Genomic DNA, 16176 nt, shown 5'->3' with positions numbered 1-16176 from the left:
CTTCCCGGCGTGGATGCAGACGTTTCCAGCGCCACAGAGAATTCTACGGGAAGGTGCTGGCACGCCACCCACGCGGGAGCTCCTGGGGCTGTACACCCAGAGCCCAGCACACACCCTGACACAGCACTGGGTGTTCAATAATTATTTATTGAAAAAAATGAGCGAATAAATCCCAGACCCCGCTTAACCCATCCCCACACACACACACACACACACACAAACACACACACACACCTGTGATACTGCAAATCCCACATGGACGCAACACCAGGTTTGCTGGGCAACAGGACACCCCGTGTCCCCACCTCTGCCGCCCCTGCCCCAGCCCCTGGGAGGGCGGGAGCCTAGTAGAAATCTTCCGAGTCGGAGTCCAAGTCCGCGCCCTGCTGGTTTTGAATCTGACTCTGCTTCCTGTACAGCGAGGCCACCTGAGGAGGGCAGGCAGAGGGCGGGTGGTCAGAAGCCCCAAGGCTCCCCACCTCAGTTCCAGAATCCGCCACCGAGAAGCTGGTCTGGCCAGGCAAGCCCACCCCGGCTGAGGCCTCACCTGGGCACTGGTGGTGGCCTCCTCCGGCTTCTTGTCTTCACGGATGCGGATAAACCGAGGGAAGCGAAGGGAGATCCCCTTCTCACCATCCACCTGGGGGAGGGGGCGAGGAGGGAGACCCTGCTGGTCTAGCTCACGGGCCACTCACAGCAGCAGGTCCCCAGCCCGGGTCTCCTCCCTGCGCCGGCCCCTCTGGCCTCGGTTTCCTGATCTATACAATGGGGCCAAGCAACGGGTCATCAAGATTAAATAAGGGAGGGCGCCTGGGCGGCTCAGTCAGTGAAGCATCTGCCTTCGGCTCAGGTCATGACCCCGGGGTCCTGGGATCGAGTCCCGCATCAGGATCCCTGCTCAGCGGGGAGTCTGCTTCTCCCTCTGCCCCTCCCTCCCCCACTCGTGCTCACACTCTCTCACAAAAAATAAATAAATAAAATCTTAAAAAAAAAGATTAAATAAGGGAATAAAGTGCTTATGACTGTACCTGGAGCATAGTAAGTGCTTAAGAAATGCCAGAAAAATAGCAGTGATCTAGGCTGTTGTTCTATTATTACCCTCAAGGCTGAGACGCAGGGCAACAAAGACAGGTCGTAGGTTCGAGAACCAGACAGCAGGGTTCAAATCCCAGCTCCCAACTCAGGGGCTGTGTGACCCCCGCCCCATGACCCCTGCTCCCGGGCTCTACTTCCTCAGCTGTACGCTAGGGACACTCTGTGCTGCTCCTGCCACTTGTCCCCAGGGGACCCTGACTGCCGGCTCAGTCAGCTGAGTGGCCAACTCTTGGTTTCAGCTCAGGTCATGATCTTGGGGTCGGGAGGTCTGTGCTCAGAACTGAGTCTGCTTGAGATTCTCTCCCTCTGCCCTTCCCTCCCCGACCCACACTCGTTCTCTCTCCTTCAACTAAGTAAATCTTAAAAAAATTTAAATAAATATGAGTTCTGCCTTTAAACGGAAGTCCACTCCCAATCAGAAAAGCACATGCTGGGGCGCCTGGGTGGCACAGCGGTTAAGCATCTGCCTTCGGCTCAGGGCGTGATCCCGGCGTTGTGGGGTCGAGCCCCACATCAGGCTCCTCTGCTATGAGCCTGCTTCTTCCTCTCCCACTCCCTCTGCTTGTGTTCACTCTCTCACTGGCTGTCTCTATCTCTGTCGAATGAATAAATAAATAAATAAATCTTTAAAAAAAAAAAAAAAAAAAAAGAAAAGCACATGCTAGCTAGATTTTGAAGTGTCAGAAGGAATCGCAAAGGAATCACATTTTTAACTCAAGATTTCTGTTCCGGAGGAGAAAGCGAGAGCTGCCCCAGCGCCGGGCTGACCCTCTAGCCGGCATTGAGGGCTGAGTCACTGGTCAGAGAGATCAGCCCAGGAATTTTAAAACCTGGTAGCGTGAAAATGAATTACGGTTGACAAAGACATCACTGCCCAGCAGGAAGTGTCCTAATAAGCTTTTACTCCAAAGACCTGTGTTTTCAAAAATCATTGAGGAGCCGAATGTGAGATTATGGTATTAAAGGAAACAATTTCACTGTTTACTTTCTNTCTTCCCCTGGGGAATTTTTTTTTTTTTTTTTTTTTTTTTTTTTGATTGAGACTTTGACCCCATTATCTGACATCCAAATAAAATGTGACCTCAAGCTTTCCCAGTTACTATCAGCCCGGAGCACAGGCAAGGGCTCCACGATCCCCTGCTCCCCATCTCCCATCTGGAAGGTGGGCCCCGGGTCCCTCCTACTCCCTGGAGCCCCGAGGTCCCCCTACTCACCAGGCCGCGGGCAGCAGGGTAGATGGGGGACAGGGAGAGATCGGCACATTTCACCTCCCACACGGCGCTGGGGTCCAGCCAGTGGTCGGGGGCCACAGCCCCATCTGCCCGGACGTAGGGGCGTGGGGTGGGTAGCACCAGGGCCTGCAGAAAACAGCAGTGGCGTGAGGAGGAGAGGGTCTCGGGTCTCAAAGTCAAGGCTAGGGATTGGGGGGTTGAAAGGAAAATGGGGGACGGGGATAGACGGTGACACAGGGATGCCTTAAACATAAGAGCGTGGGCAGGGATGAGGGGGAATGAAGGGAAGAAACGAGCCAGAGAGCCACAGAGAGAGAGAGAACCAAAGAATGTCACAGATAGAGATGCCAACACACAGGAAACACCCGTTACCGTGCCACAAACACACCCAATTACTAGGGGCTTCCCCAGCCGTCGGGCTTCACTCAGGGCCGACTCAGGGACCCCTGCGATAGAGCTCTCCCCATGACCCGTCCCCCCGCAGTGGAGGCCAGAGGCTCCCTGACCCACGTTACGCGCTAGCAGCTGGTAGAGCCGGGGCTTGTACGTGCACACGTGGGGCTCCCGAGCCAGCCCCACCAGCCCCTGGCCCTACGGGGCTGAGGGCCCAGAGCCCCGCACGCACAGTGGGCCATGCCGCGCACCTGCAGCTTCCGGTGATGCTCTTCCAGCTCCTCGTCACTGAAGCCAGTTCCGAGCTGCGGGGAGGACAGCGCAGGTCAGAGATGCGGCCTGTGGCCGGGCATTTCGCCACCCCCCCGCCCCTGCCACCGAGGACCTAGATTTGTGCCTACAGGAGACCCCCACCCTACTCCAGCCGAACCAGAACCCACGGAGGAAGCGGTATGGGGTGCTGGGCGCAGAGCCCGGATGGGGAACACCTCTCCCAGTGGCATCCCCCTTCCCCCGCCCACCTGCTGCCCCTCCTTTGAGCCCTCACTCCTTCCCCTCGCTCCTGCTCCATCCGCCTGGCCCTGATGTCACTCCCTTGGGCTCCCCCGCATCCCACCTGCCCCAGAACAGGCTGTCCTCTCCAATCTTCACGCCAGCGAAGATTTTTCCCTCCCCTCCCCACATCGTCAAGCCTAACAAGAATTTGCTGCCAGCAAATGCAGCAAGATGCACGTCTTCGACCCACGGATATAAAGTGCCCACCGGAAAGCCCCTTTTGAATTGAGGGCCTTCAGTAGTTTCTCTGGCAGAGAGCTCTTTCAGAAAACTGATCTGGGTAAACAGAGCAAGCTGGTGCCAGACTGGTGCCCTGCGGGACTCGCGAATGGTTAAAACCATCTCTGTCACGGGTCACCTGGGCCAATAAGCACCGTGAGGATTTCCTCGTAAGAACAACGCTGGCCACGAGGGAACCGTCCAGCCACAGGGAGCTGGTCCAGGACATGGGGCACACACATCTTTTTGAAAACTCTTTTCCACAAGCATTTGTGAAAAATTCTGGACAATGTCATTAACGATGAGTCAGAGGCTAGTAGAGGGATGCCCCGTAACCGTCAGTTACAGGAAGAATCGGCCATCACAGGAGCCATCCCAAGCTTCCGTGCTGGGTTCCTGCAGCAGCAGCCCCCGCGGGAAGGGTCTGTGCCAGGACCCCACCAGGAAAGATGGACTTCGATCTCCTACGAGACAGTGACCACCCCAGCAACTCAGCCCCGAGGAACCGTCTTCCCCCTGGACTGCTGCTTTTGTTCCAGTGGACTTTTGTTCAAAACAACCCCTCCCACTGCCTCCTGCTTCTCCATAAAATCACATTCCTCTCCCTTGCGGGATGAGCTTACAGTTTCGCCACAGCTTTCGCATCCCAAACTGCAATTCTCTGCTATTTCTGAATAAACCCATTTTTTTAAAAAGATTTTATTTATTTATCCGACAGAGACAGAGACAGCCAGCAAGAGAGGGAACACAAGCAGGGGGAATGGGAGAGGAAAAAGCAGGCTCATGTGGGGCTGCCCGATGTGGGGCTCGATACCATAACGCCAGGATCACGCCCTGAGCCAAAGGCAGACGCTCAACCGCTGTGCCACCCAGGCGCCCCTGAATAAACCCATTTTTGCTGGTAAAATAACAGGCTATTTTATTTTTAAGCTTAACACATCCAAGTTGTACTTCTAAAAGTCCTGAAGACAAGGGCAAACGCTCTGTAGTGTTTTTTATCACTATGTTACTTAAATACATCTGACGGTATTTAAAACATAGTATTTATAGATGAAAAAGCAGAGGGAAAAAACTCCTGAAATACAAAGATCACAGCTTTGTAAAAGTATAAGAGAGTTCCACAAATTTTACTAGTGGTTACCTCTAGGCACTGGAATCGTGGGTGTAACTGTTTACCTGCTTCTGTGGCAAAAGCCTCACGTTTGTTGGATCAACAGTGTTCATAGCTTTAAACGAAAACCAAAACCACTACATTTTCCAAGCACCCCTGTGGATGGGGGTGGGTCACGGAGCAAAATTCCGACCCAAGCCACAGAAGCTGCTCACTGCCTGAGGCTGATGCAGGTGGCACATCCCTCACGACCTTCCTCCTTCCTGCTGCTTGGAGCATGCATGGCCATGATGGCTGGAGCTCCTGCAGCCACACTATGAAGATGAGGTCCGAAGCACATGACAAAACCTCTATGCAAGGAGAGAAGCCTGGGTTCCCAGTGACATCGGGAGAGCCGGCTGCCTGTCCCCACTTCAGATTTCTCATTACAGGAGAGAAAAATAAATTTCTCATATGCCACTGTCATCTGCAGCTGAACTCAATTCCTGATGTAGCTTCCTTACAACTTTTTATGATAGTGCATTTCTCGATGTGAAGCAAGAGTCACTTACAGGATCGGAAAAAAGCAAATAAAAACTAGGAAAAAAAAATCCTATACAAGACATGAGAGCCTCTTGGTTCAGTGCCCCCACCCCCGCTCCCCCAGGTGGAGTGGAATCTACTTCCCTCCTGCCTCCCGGCACCTTGCATATGGCCTGGAGCTCCTCACTCTCCTCGTCGTAGGCGGCCAGCAGGAAGCCCCCGTAGCGGCCGGCCCGCTTGCCACGGCCCAGGTAGGCGCCGATCACCACGAGGTCCAGGGTGTCACCCACGCCATCGAGGTAGTCCTTCTTCAGCTGGGGAGGGAAGGGGGGAGGTGAGGGGGCGCTGCCAAGGTGCGGACCTCCTTGCTGGAGGAGCATCGGGGGGTGGAGCAGGGGTTGGGGTGAGCCTAAGAAGTGCTCCCGTAGAGAAGACGGAGGACGGCCACCGGCTAAGGCTGGACCCAGGAGGGCCTTCTGGACTTCCAGAGTGAATGGGAAAGAGACGACCAAAGTGGGAAGAGCCGGTGGGACTGCGGGGACAGGGAAGAAGGAGACCTTGGGGGTCCCCCTTGGGTTCCCCCCTTTCCCTCGGATGGAAATATATTCCACTCACTCCTTCTACATGCAGAACATTCATCATTTGTTCCAGAAACATTAACTAAGAGTCAGGCAGGAGCTCGGCCTTGGGGATGCGGCAGGGAACGTGTCCTAAGACAGGAAACGCTCATACCCTCCCAGCTGCTGATGGTCTGGGGGGAAAAGACCACAGTCCGCTAACACACACCTGGGAAACCCAGCCGGCTCCACTCCGGCTCAGCTCCTGCTGCAGTCCTCTCGCCCCTCTCCAGGCGAGCCTCCTGCCCGCGGGCTCCTGCTCTGCCCAGCACTGCCCCTCCACCCCCAAACATCCGCCATTAACGGCCTGCCAGATCTCTTGTGCAAAATGGGACTTCCTGCCTAAAACCTCCACTGGCTTCTCAAAACCCTTAAGGGAAAACCCAGAATATTTTACAATGACCCTCAAGGCATGGTGTGATCTGAGACCTGCTCTGCACCCTGACCTCACCTCACACCACAACCGCCCTGCTCCCTGTACACGCGAAGCTTGTTCCGACCTCAGGGACTTTGCACCAGCTGCCCCCCCCTTCTCCTAGGTGCCCTGTCCCAGATCCCCACATGGCTGACTCTTTCCTATCATCTGTGTCTCGACCCAAGCGTCAGCTCTAGAGAGGCCTTTCCCCATGACCAGAGCACTCTAAGATCGTTGCTGGCCCCTGACTTGACTTGCTTTCTTCGCAATGCTCGTCACCCTGACGCCACCTTGTTTATGTCCTGGCTGACTCCCTTCCTACCAGCCCCACTCGACACAGAGGGCAAGCTCAGAGAACAGAAACCTCATCTAGTTTCTAAGGTGCTCGGGCCAGGGCAGCTCTCAACTGATTGCTGGTGAATCCATCACCGAGGGCATGCAGAGGGGCGGTCCCAGGCTGGCTGGACTGGGAGGCAGCAGGGGCCGAGACAGGCTCCTGCACTCACAACGGGCAAGGTGGGGACTGGAAACCTGGAAGGAAAGACTGCAGGATGTGGGAAGGTCGGCCGGGGCGGCTCACCTTGAGCCAGTTGTGTGATCTCTTGGCAATCTCATAGGTGGCATTGACGTCCAGGGTTTTCACCATGAGCCCCTCGCAGGAGTCTGAGGGAGACATGGATGAGGGGCCTTTGTGAAGCCAGGTGGCTGGAGCCGCAGGCTTCTTGTGAAACCAGGGGGGCTGGGGCGGGTGGGAGAGCAGAGCACACACAGCGGCCCGCCCCAGACCCCCTCACCTTTCACAGACTGCTCCAAGAACTCGGCAATCTGGTCTGTGTCCTTGGTGTCCAGGGAGGTGGCGAAGACAAACTCGCCCTCCGTCTCCACGAAATTCTCCCGGAGCAGCTGCCGGCGTCGGGAAAGCGGCTCACGCACCAGGGACTGGTGGTGGAGGGGAGGGCAGGAAGAGAGAGAGGAAGGGACATCACCATGGAGGAGAAGCCCGAGCTCAGGAGAGACAGGAGGCCCTGCGTCACCAGCCACCACGCAGCTCCTGACAGAACGGCCGAACAGGGAGGACCCATGCCCGCACAAGGATTTTGAGAACTGAAAGGACCGATTTCAAGGGCAGGTCAAGAGCAGCAAGCGGGCTGGAGACTGGAACGGACTCGTGTGATTGTGGCTACGGTCCCTTTTTCAACACGGGCTGAGCAGAGCCAGAAGGAAGCTGGCGACCACAGGGGTACGACATAAATGTCTTTCTGAGTGGCTGCTTTCCATTTTAATCCAGGGGTCAGCAACCCTGTCCCACAAAGAACCAGATGGTAAACATTCTTGGCTCTGTGGGCCACTCGGGCTCTGTGGCAACCGCTCACCTGAGGGCTGTCGGGCAGAAGGAAGTGGATGGGTGCGTGGTTACATTCTTTACAGACAAGAAAGGCCCGGACAGATTGGGCCCGTATGCTTTCGTCTGCCGAGCCCTGAGTGAGAGCGAATCCACTCGTGGGAAGGCACTGCTTGCCTTATACTGCAAAACAGACTCACGAACCTTCTGGAAGCTAATCTACTCCTTGTGATCTGATTAACCACACCCTTTTGTGTTCTGTACACACTTCTGATGGTCAGGCACGGCCCTGCTGGAAATCACGCAAGCCGAGTCAGAGCTGAATCTGGCAGGAAGCCGTGTTCTTACAAACCATCAGGCAGGCGAGGGGAAGAAGTCACCTAGCTCTCACTCATCCTTCCCCAGGGGAGGCGTGGCTCTCCTCCACCAGGCTGAGGTAGGATGCTTCCTGAGATGGAGAACTCACTCCTTCTGTTCTGTCCCATTTCTGCAATTTGTCCCATTTGTCTCGACAGCCCCAAACTCATTCATCCTGAGTCTAGATTCGCTCTGAGACTCTCCTAAGGGAAGACTCTGGAATAAAGGTGGTGATTGATCCTAGTAGTGATAAGGAAACAGAGACTCAGAGAGGCTGAGTCACTCATCTGCAGCCACACAGCCAGGAAGGGAGAGCTGGAATGTGAAGGCAGGTGGTCTGGCTCCAGATTCTTAACCCATGCCCTGGAGTAGCAGTTCGCAAACTTTCCAGTCTTGGGACCCCCTCACGCTCTTGAAATGTGCCAAGGACTCACTCCAGAGAGCTGCTCTGTATATGGGTTACATCTCTAGATATTTACCATGGTAACGATAATGTATTAGCTATTAAATCACATGTTAATATTTGCTATATTAGAAGTGAAAATTCTTGACATTTGTTAATTCATTTAAAAATAGTAACTCCAATATGTGAACCCAACATATTTTTATGAAACGTGCCTGTATTATAAAAAAAATTAGTGAGAAAAGGGGCATTAGTTTACATTTTTGCAAATTCTTTACTGTCTTTTTTTAAGATTTTATTTATTTATTTGAGAGAGAAAGAGAGAGCGAGCAAGCGGGAGCGCACACAAGCAGGGGGCAGGCAGAGGGAGAGAGAGAAGCAGACTTCCCTGCTAAGCAGGGAGCCTGATGCAGGGCTCGATCCCAGGATTCTGGGATCATGACCTGAGCTGAACGCAGACACTTAATCAACTGAGCCACCCAGATGCCCCTAATGTCTGGCTTTTAATGGAGCTGGGCTCTCACGTGTGCATCTGCATTCAAGGCCTCACAAACTCCCCCGAGAGGGTCCTGGAGACACCCTCGGGGATCCTCGAACCACACTTTGAGAACCGTAGCCCAAGTGTGGCCATTCAGACCGCTGGCTCCCAAGCTCACACAGTGCCCCCATCCGCCCGCAGACATGCAGCTGGAACTCACCTCTCCATTGAGGTAGATGAGGTCGAAGGCATACAGACACACCTGCACCTGGATCTCTGCCGCGTCCACCTCCTGGGTTGGGACAGAAGGGAGAACGGGGGTGGAGGATGGTGATGGGGGTATGGTCAGTGAGCCTCCCATCATGCCCCAGGCAGACGCCTGTCACCTCCCCTTCTCTCCGGCCAATAGGCCACGCACCCGTTGAGGGTGACAACGCTGCGGGCTCTGGGCTCTGCATCGTGATGGCACCCAACTAATCCCGACAACCTCATTCCCCTTTGTCAGATATTTGCTCTCCCAGCCTCCCTTGTAGCTAACGGTGCTGACGGGACATGGGTCTGGCCAATGAGGGTAAAGAAGTTTGCTGGGACACAAGTTGTGGGGGCTCCTGGAACAGATCTTTCATGATAAAACAGAGATATAGGAACAGGGCTCTTTCCTCCTTTGTCTTTAGCATGCTGGGATGAGAATGCAATGGCTGGAACTGTGGCAGCCACAATGTAAAAGGCAGCGAGAACTGCATCCCAGCCGACACTCTGTCCTTCTGGGGATGGGGCAGGGCTGGGAGGAAGAGGAGAAAGTATGGGACTATGGCAGGAAGTGGAGGGGGACAGGGGTTACCTTGCGTTTGCGGGTGGTGAGCACTTGGAATGGCTGGATCTGCTTCTTTTCCCGGTCCCAAGCCACGGCTTCTGTGTCTAGGATGAAGGATGTGACCGACGGGAGTTTAATCTGAAAGGTGAAGAGAGAGATCCAGGGCTACTGAGAGGTGGGGGACAAGGGCCAAAGACAGGCCCAGAGAAACAAATGTCCTTTTTCTTCCACAGCTCTCAAGATCCACAGACGATGCACACATGGATACATATTATCTTCTCACTGCCCACAAGGAGGGGAAAAACAAACTTTTCTGAGACTTCCTAGTTGGTCCCATAAGCTGGAAACTCAGTGGCCCTTGTCAGTTCCCTGTGAACTTGTCCACTTCCCCTCTGAAATCTCTAAGCCACCCACAGATCACCACCTCATTGAGCCCAGTCCAGCCGAGGCCACATCGTCCTACTGGTCTCCCTGCTCCTGCACGGACCCCGTGGCTAACCCCCTTTCCTCACAGCAATTGGGTGCTCTGAGCAAACCCCAAATCTGATCGCACTGCATCCCTGCTAAAAATCATCCCCAGCTCCCCAAAGCTGTGGGGGCTCTCCTAAGTCAGCCCCTGGCCCTCCCTCACCTCACCTGGCCCTCTCAGACTGCACCCCAGCATGCTAGCTTCTCGTTTTGTGCATTGGCCAGGCCCCTTCAACCACGGGGCCTTTGCACATGCTAATCACTCTAGAAAGCCTGTCCTTATTCTTCACCTCCATGGGGAGGACTTCTTTTCCCTCAAAGGAACATTGCAGCACAACGCCAGGTGGCACCCTTCATCTGGGGCCACGCACAGTGGCGGCCTGCCTCGCTGACACCAGGCCTAGGTCAAGTCTGACTCTTACGGAGGCTCACAGAATGGCGGTCCTTCAGAGCCCAGGTCTCCACGTACAACTACGAAGCCAGCAGCGGACACTCCAATGCAGATCTGCCTGCCCCGCTAGGCCCGAGCGGGGTGTAGCCTGTCTAAGCTGCGTCCCCGGCCTCCTGCACAGGGCTCAGCACAGAGCAGATGCCCAGGAAACACTTGCCCAATGAACGAGCAAAAGCAGCCAGATACAAAAGACCCTGAACTGGAGGAGACCGCTTGCAGGAAGCTGGCTGCCCCTGGGAGCTGGATGGGGGTGCAGCTCGGCACAGGACAGAGGGCAACAATACAAAGTGATCCGGACGTGGAAACGTCTTATGTTTACGTGGGTGTGTGTAAACTTGCCCAAACTCACCAAACCATGCACGCTAAAATCAGAATGCTGCATACAAATTATATCCAGTAAAACCAACTGGAAACACTAGTGCCCAGCAGCTAACAAGAGCTCCACCAATGCCTGTGATCTGCTGTCAGGTCTGTCCTCGCGGCTCTGGGAAAGCGCCGACTTCCTCATTAACGAGGGGCAGGCAAGGAGGGCTGTTTGACCAAGGACTCCCAAAACAGGCCCAAGATGCCCGGGAGCAGAGACGCCCCGGTCTACTCCGACTGCAGGGCTGACCTACAGGCCGGCTCCCTCAACCAGCGTCCCGACCGCCTCTCCCTGTCAGAGTGAGACTGGCTTTTCCAGTCACTGCTGCACCACGGGGCCCAGGGCTGGACGGTGACTCCAAGCCAGAGTTGGCGGGGGGAGTGGGGGCGCGGGGGAGGTCCACAGATCATTTAGTCTCCTCAGGGGAGGGGACAGTGGGAGGCTGGACCCACGTGCCCGCCTTTCTGTCCGAAGTGTCTGGGGAAGATCGGGGGACCAGCCAAGGACAAAAGAGGGCAGAGATGGAAATGAATGGCTTCTGGGGGACTTCGGTGCCCAGCTGAGCCAAGCTAGGTCCGCCCACCCCGATTTCCTTGAGGAAAAAAAAAAAGCATCTGTTTAAGCCTCCGGGCTTAAGCTGTTACATCACTTGTAGCCAAAGGCACTCCGATCTCCATCGACAGACCTGCCACGCCCAGCTGGCCTGGACGGGCTGCAGATCAGCCCGTATCCACAGCCCCTCCCAGGGGCAAAGCACATGGCAGATGCTGACCTTGGGGATGCGGCTGATGATGTCCGGGTACTTTCCAGTATTGTCTTCCTGATTCCTGCTGAAGATCTTCACCTCCCCGCCTTCCAGGACGTGGATCTGCAGCAGCAGGGGAGGGGACAGTGACTCAGAGCCCAGCCCACCCCAGCGGGCCCCCAACCCCCTTCACCGGCAGAAGGTTCCAGAAGCTCTCTCCTCCATCCATACTGTGCTTCCCACCAGTGCATGGAAGGCCCTCCATCTCCTTCCTCATCCTCCCTATCCACCCGCCTCCCACCACCCTAGATGCTCAAGTGTCTTGCTGTGTCTCAGCGGATCTGCCTGGGTGTTGAGCCGTAGATATCACTCTGAATGTACTGTTAATTTCTTTTCATACGCTCTGGTCACAGTCCGTAAGCGGAACCACAAATACGCCGCCTTACACGGACGTCATCTCAATGGCTGTGTGTGTGTTGGACAGAATGTATCTGGCTTAAAACAGACAACGTATTTTCAAAATCACTGTCGCTTCTGTAAATTCTTTGGTTTCTTATTTTTTCTCGGCATCACAGTTTGAGGGTCTATCCACGACGCTCAGTCTCCTAGTTCACAGCTTCTAATGGCTTCAGAGCACCCAAGCGTGTGTCACCCACATTTGCTCATCTGTCCCCGTGATGAACACGGCAGCCCCAGCTCCCCAAAAGGACAGAAGAGCCACGAGAAGCATCCTTACAGACCCGAGGACGTCCCTGGCCCGGGGGCGTGGGACACACCCCCACTGCGGAGTAAGGAGGCGCCTCCCCACGCGGCTGGTGCAGAGAACGCCCCACCAGCAGGGCACAGGCGAGGCTAACACGTCTTGAACTCCCGCTGCCATGGGACTTTTTTGATTTTATAAAATAAAATTGACTTTCAGGTAAGCCAAGGAGGTGGTGATTAACACACCATTACCCAGGCAATGAGGGTGGCAATTAAAGCCCGAGATGCGTAAGGTCAGACTAGAGGTCTGCGGCAGGAGCCACTCCGAGTTCGGGTCTGACCCACCCCAGGGCCCCGCTCTCTGGCACCCTCCCTTCTGCTGAAGGGTATGCCCGCCCCCGTACCTGCGCCCTCTGCCCGTCGTATTTGTACTCGCAGGTGAAAGCTGCCTCCTCGAAGCGTTTCAGGACCTCGCTGACACCCCGCGTGGGGTGTGCCAGCATCGGTTTCAGGGGAACCCCTGGGAGGGGAGGAGTGAGAGTTAGAGTAAACAGGGGGAGGCGCCAGCGACACATTGGATCGGGGGTGTGTGGCAGAGATAGCTAGCTGTGCCCCAGGACCCATTCTCCCTTCTTTTTTTTTTTTTTTTTTTTTAAAGATTTTATTTATTTATTTGACAGAGATAGAGACAGCCAGCGAGAGAGGGAACACAAGCAGGGAGAGTGGGAGAGGAAGAAGCAGGCTCATAGCGGTGGAGCCTGATGTGGAGCTCGATCCCATAATGCCGGGATCACGCCCTGAGCCGAAGGCAGATGCTTAACCGCTGTGCCACCCAGGCGCCCCCCCATTCTCCCTTCTGAGTAAGGAAAGAACACACCCTCCCGACTCAGGAGGGCAGCCGGCCTCCCAGCTTGGGACATTCCCAGCCCCCCTTGCAGCGAGGGAAGGCCATGTAATTAGGATGCGTGGGTGGTGGTGTACACGAGGTCTGGGTCACGTCCTCACCCTTCTTCACTCTCCCCCTCTTCTGTGATCTAGAAACCTGAGCCACTTCTGGTCATGCACTTAGGATGAAAACCTCGGGATGACACAGTGACAGGACAAGTCCCTGGAGCCCAGCCATGTGTCCTCCCTGATCACCTGCCTTCCTCCGGATGCTTACGTTCGAGAGGAAGGTTCTGTCTGGCCCGACCCACTGCCTTTTGGGGTATCTCTGTCACAGTGTTCATCCACACCCCACCTAATGCAGAAGGGGACTCCAAACAGAAAACGGATGGCTTTCCGCACGGGGAACAGGGTTCGATTTTGGCGGCAAAAGAAGGAATCTGCCGGGAGGAGGGAGTGGAGCCCACAGGAGGGGGGCCCCCCCCGGAGCCGACTCTACCCGGGGTAGGGCTGCGGTCAGTCCCGAGGGCTCATACCTGGGCTCAGCTTGCAGTGCTCCGGGAGGCGCTCCAGGCCGTGCTCCAGCAGCACGGGGATGATCCGGTCCAGGTCGGGCACCTCGCTGGGGAGGGGGCAACAACGAGCTGGCAGCTGTCTTTCCAGAACTCTGGCATCCTGGAAACCCTGTGTTCTGGCTGCAAGTGCGCTGCTGCCAGCCTGTCACCTTGTCCAGGGGTCTGCTCCCACCCATCCCCGACTCCGCAGGGCCCCCGACTCCGGCTGTCTCTGTTACGTTCCCCGCCCAACGCCCTGCATGTCACTCTGTCTCCCTTGCTCTGGGCCTGCCATCACCCCTACCTGTGAGCAGGAGACCCATGACCCTCTACCTGGGCTACACGTTAGAACAACTCAAGGGTGGATTAAGCAATTTCTCCAAGGCCAGGCCCCACCTCCCGCGAGTCTGATGTAGCTGGCTGGGGGCAGGCCGGGGAGCACCAGTTCGCAGATCCTCCCCATGGGCAGAGTGGAGGCTGCTGTCCTGGCCCCGGGAGGGGAAGGGGATATGCAGGGTCGTTCTGGCCCTGTGCCCCAGCAGGTGCCCTAAGGGCATTTCCAGAAATGCTCCTGGGCCCTCCCGCCCCTGACACTCTCTCTGGGCAGTCACCATCTCGCTGTGGCCAGGTCCTCCCCACAGCGCCCTCCCAGTTGCCCTCGTTGTCACCCCATGGATGTCCTGACCCCTCACTGTGCATCAGTCGCCAGCCCTGCTCTGGTTCTCTCAGGGTCTCTGCGCATGTGTGGTCCTGCTGGGAACTCCCAGATGTCTCGCCACTCGCGCCTGCGCCCAGCATCTCCCTGATCCTTCACTGTCCCCTGCCTCATGCCCGGCACCAATCTCATCCGGGTCACCACCCCTGCTCTGTCACCAGCCCCACGATGGTCATCAGCGCTTGCCAGCCACTGGCCCTGCCGATGTAACACGTGGCCCTCGGTGCTGAGCCCCCCCCCCTCGCCGGCCCTCCTACCCTGCCCACGGCCCCGGATCTCACCAGAATGTCTGCTTCAGGATCATGGCTTGCTCCTCCAGCCACGTCTTTCGGGCCTCTGCTGTCCTGCCCTTCCCAGCATCCACGACGGCCGGAGGGAATTCTAAGACCAGATGCATCGGCAGAGGCTTTGGGGCAGGCCGACCCCTCGGCTACCCCCAGGGCACAGCGGGCGTGATACGGGAAACAAGGAATGGAAACGAGGCTGCCAGGGAAGGAGCCCAGTGAAGAGTGGGGGCGTGGACTTGGGGAAAGGCGGGCGGTCGGCCTGGTTAACTCCAGTGCTGGGTGCCGAGACCACCGCGGGGCCTCACCTTGGCCTGGGGGCGTGAGGCTCACGGCCTGGGAGAGGGCGGCCAGCACCGACTGCTCTGCCAGCCCGAGGCGCAGCCGTCCACTCAGGGCTCTGCGGAGACAGCAGGCGAGGGGGAGCGGGCCTGTCACCACCCTCCCCAGCTTGCCCTCTACCCCCTGCCCCGTGCCTCCTCCCGTCTCCCCCACTTTGACCCTCTGTAACCCTCTCCTCAAAACCGGAACAACCTTTAGAGCTGGAAGGGACCTGAGGGATCGCACAGCTCCACTGAAGAGACGAGGGAACGGAGGCCAGCCCCTAACCCCCGTGGCCGCTGGCCTTCCCTGGGGCAGAACTAGGGGCCTCGCGCTGTCTTCGCCTCTCATCTCAGCTGCCCTCTGGGGAAGCAGTGAGGCTCGGGGAGGGCGAGCCAGAGCACAGCGGGCCTGGAACCGGGACACGACCTCCCCAGAGGTGCCACAGAACGAGCTGCTCGGCAACCTGCCCCACCGCACAGGCCTGGCTCTGAGCCAGGGGTCTCCATCCCCCCTTCTGCACACCCAGCTGAGGGTAACGGGGACTGCCTGGCAGCGTCACGGAGGGCCTGACAGGATACCACACCCAGCACCGGGCACCCAAGAAATGCCCCGTGATGGGGGCTGCCCATGATTTCGTTTCCACCCTCACGGCCACCATCTGGCCCCTCGTCCTGTACTGTTCTGCTGAGGCCAAGGCAGACATCGCTAACCAATCCCAGCACCTCTTACGCACAAGCCCCAGGCCACCCAGGAAAGGGACCCTGTGTTCCCCTTCCAGCCCCTCAGGGCCCGGTGTGAGGATGGCCAGGGCACCAGCGGGACTCCCACTGCTGGTCCCTCCCTCCCACCGTCTCTCCCAGGCTCCCAGACCCACGCCTACCTGGCGATGTATCGGGCTTCCGAGTGACGGCAGGCGACAAAGAGGCCTTTGATGACGTCCATCTTCTTGGCTGTGGACTGAAGCAGGGTTGAGCAGTCAGTGCCTGGGGCGAAGGGAGGGGGCCACACCTCCTCCGGGCTGGCCGCCCGCAATACACGCCCCTTGCTGTCACCCCACTCCCACTTCCCGCCGTGCGAGGATGCAGTAAGCAAGGCCGGCTCCAGCCCGCCTCCCTCACTCTGTTCATCAAA

At 56.8% G+C, this 16176-nt stretch overlaps 1 protein-coding gene across 8 annotated transcripts in view; it reads right to left on the bottom strand.

Moving 5' to 3' along the window:
- Positions 1-127: 127 nt before the first annotated feature.
- The window catches only part of LIG1 (DNA ligase 1), a 34822-nt gene continuing 18773 nt past the window's right edge, over positions 128-16176 (bottom strand). For all 8 annotated transcript variants that reach the window (XM_034672807.1, XM_034672810.1, XM_034672811.1 and 5 more), the window contains 15 exons: positions 15926-16002; positions 15030-15121; positions 14719-14818; positions 13705-13790; positions 12688-12803; positions 11609-11704; positions 9581-9691; positions 8960-9031; positions 6954-7098; positions 6740-6822; positions 5289-5441; positions 2972-3025; positions 2310-2453; positions 548-640; positions 128-428 (listed from right to left, as the gene is read on the bottom strand). In XM_034672807.1, the coding sequence (XP_034528698.1) occupies positions 345-428; positions 548-640; positions 2310-2453; positions 2972-3025; positions 5289-5441; positions 6740-6822; positions 6954-7098; positions 8960-9031; positions 9581-9691; positions 11609-11704; positions 12688-12803; positions 13705-13790; positions 14719-14818; positions 15030-15121; positions 15926-16002 (1506 nt within the window). In that variant the 3' untranslated portion in view covers positions 128-344. The remainder of the gene's footprint in view (positions 429-547; positions 641-2309; positions 2454-2971; positions 3026-5288; positions 5442-6739; positions 6823-6953; positions 7099-8959; positions 9032-9580; positions 9692-11608; positions 11705-12687; positions 12804-13704; positions 13791-14718; positions 14819-15029; positions 15122-15925; positions 16003-16176) is intronic.

This window comes from Ailuropoda melanoleuca, chromosome 12 (assembly GCF_002007445.2).
Source record: "Ailuropoda melanoleuca isolate Jingjing chromosome 12, ASM200744v2, whole genome shotgun sequence".
In the NCBI taxonomy this organism is placed as follows: Eukaryota; Metazoa; Chordata; class Mammalia; order Carnivora; family Ursidae; genus Ailuropoda; species Ailuropoda melanoleuca.
Note: the sequence above shows the minus strand (reverse complement) of the source record. Positions and strands in the feature narration are given on the sequence as shown.